At 40.1% G+C, this 2,696-nt stretch overlaps 1 protein-coding gene across 1 annotated transcript in view; it reads left to right on the top strand.

Annotated features, from left to right (window-relative positions):
• LOC118419929 overlaps nt 1-2,696 on the top strand; it is a 19,741-nt gene that overhangs the window by 3,716 nt on the left and 13,329 nt on the right. Inside the window, exon 4 of the mRNA XM_035826598.1 lies at nt 61-242. Within this exon, the coding sequence (XP_035682491.1) occupies nt 61-242 (182 nt within the window). The remainder of the gene's footprint in view (nt 1-60; nt 243-2,696) is intronic.

The raw sequence follows: 2,696 nt of genomic DNA on the forward strand, positions 1-2,696 counted from the left end.
CAGCTATCATAAACCATTCATTACTTCATATTTCCTTCATTCATTCCTTCACATATTCAGGGTCCGTTGACTGGTGAATCCGAGCTGACGTCACCCACCTGGCCTGATGACGTCATTCCCAGACGACGCTCGTCCGTGAACGAGGTGGGACTGTTCCGCCACATCTCCCCCGCCCCCGGGCAGCCGGGTGGGGGGAGGAGACGCCTGTCCATCTCTCCCATGGAGGGGAGAACTATATACAGGTGGGTCGATGAATGAATGAATGAATGAATGAATGAATGAATGAATGAATGAATGAATGAATGAATGAATGAATGAATGAATGAATGAATGAATGAATGAATGAATGAATGAATGAATGAATGAAGACCTTTATTACACATTTTTGCCCCACTGGACTAAGTACAGGTCACATGGTAACAATCATATATATGCACATGTATATAAGCAGATATGCGTCTAATCTATTCTAGGACATTCGACTTCCTCTCGCTTCTTGGTAATTGCATGAATGTAGCTATTTGTATGGTTGATTAGAGTTGGTTGGTCAAAAGCTGTCAGGAATATAAATTTTTCTTTACTGTTCAAGTATCTGAAGTGGGGATATTTACTTAACACATAGTCAAATAGAATGCTCCTATCGCTATCATACAAGGTTAGATATCCAGGTAATACAACTCTCACGCGGCGGCCATGATAGATCAAAACCTAGGCCAATGTGGCAAGCAAAATACTGTCCATCATAATTATCAGTTCAACCAATGATAGCATGGACATTAGGAAATCGACCAATAAGAGAATGACTGCATGTCCTTGAAAATATTTGCATTATTCCGTTATATTTTTATTTTGTATAGGACTATGGGATCAGTCTACGTTACTCTAAATTCCTACATCTTTCTATCCAACTATGTGTAAGATATCTATGTTTATCTTGTCTTCATAATGCAGTGATACTCAATTAAACGTATAATAAGTTGAAGTAACGGACTGCAAATAAAGTAGAGGTTATTTTCATCTATTGAGAGATTTAGAGCTAAACCAATTGTTCAGTTTATGTAGAGTGCGTTTTTGCGGTAACTCGAGAGAAACTTGTATTTCAAATCTTATCAACAACATCGGTAGCTAACTCTATGTCTTAAGAACGCCAATTATTTTTCAAGACAACATCCTTTTGTGCCATGACCTTCTTGAGAAACTATATTCCCCCGTCATCGCACTGTTGCTAAACACACGTACGTGCTTGCTGGAGAATTTACCGAGGACGTTTATGTCGTATAGATCGAAATTCCGATAAGACACAAACACCTGTTTCTTAAGCGGATTCACTCTCTGGTCGGAGAGGAGTAGCAGGCTGTCTTCTGAAATCGCAGTTCCTTTATAAAACTTTACAGCTTCGAGTCTGAGCAATCACTTTTAAAAACTGGTTTGAAATCTGGCTTCGAACAGATCAAACCACGGCTAGGAGTTCGGAACAGTACAAGCGTTTGAACAGCTTCTAAACTGGTGTGAAATCTGTCCTTAAACGGATCCAACCGCTGCCAACAGTTTGGACTTTCAAGAACAGCTTATAAACATGGACCGAGTTGCCGACATTTTCAGCGATTTTCTGACCAAGGTTCGAAGCAGTAACAGGTGCGTTACGTCGTATAAAATCCTTGGGAAATTGTTACTAAATTTGACACCGTAAAGTATCATGTTTTCATGGTGATTCCGCAAAAAAACATTGTTGCAATGGTCTTACGCTACTAGCAGGTACCTTAGAGCCGTAGCCTATGCTATTTCATTTCCGTTTTTGTTACTTGTGCACTTGGTACATTTTGTGATAACTAATACTACTAATGATGATGATGATAATGATAAAATGACTAGATTCATTTTTAGTCAGCGCTGTACGAATATCAGGCCTCTTGACAAGGAAGTCGGCGTCTTGCATGATAAAGTAAGGGAAACTTTGAACAACCTTGATATACGTATGAGGACTCACTGCTTTGTAAAAGAAAAAGAAGTAGACCATTCGCATGCTAATAATCACGACGATTACCTATACACATACGTGTGAATTTTCTGCTTGTTTTTCTTCTCCTTCTAAACTACTGCAGGCCGAATCACGAAATATGTAAACAGCTGGTTCTTCATTTGGGACAGAAAAGTGGGCTTCTTGACCTACATTCTAAAACATGAAAGTGTTTGTAACTTACCGCGGAAAACTAACTTCACAATAACAAGTCAACCGGACAAAACATGCATACACAAACACTCTCCAATACGATGCGTGTTAATTATATTCTAGTGGCAACTGTTGCGCCAAACTTTTTTGTTCAAATGAACCTCGCGTTTCTTTTATACCGATGGTATTAACTAACCTGTAGTTTTTGCAATAGATGTAGCCCAAACTTGAAAGGGTATTGGACATGATAACTTCAGTATTAGTGAAGATTTTGTCAGGTTTTATGCCAAAATACCTATTCCGGTGGCTAAACCTTACACTGAACGTTTGCGACCAGCCCTGCGACCACAAGTGGACAATCCCCAGTGAGTCTTACAAAAATTGACGTTTGATACACCGTTGTAAAGAAACAGCTGACTCTGGGAAGGCGATCAAGAGGACGTCTGTGCGATCTGAAGTCTTGCTTCTTGCACCTGGTGGAGTCACAGTCCCCTGCTACGGGACCAAGAAACACGGAGTCGACTGT

This window comes from Branchiostoma floridae, chromosome 7 (genome assembly GCF_000003815.2).
Source record: "Branchiostoma floridae strain S238N-H82 chromosome 7, Bfl_VNyyK, whole genome shotgun sequence".
In the NCBI taxonomy this organism is placed as follows: Eukaryota; Metazoa; Chordata; class Leptocardii; order Amphioxiformes; family Branchiostomatidae; genus Branchiostoma; species Branchiostoma floridae.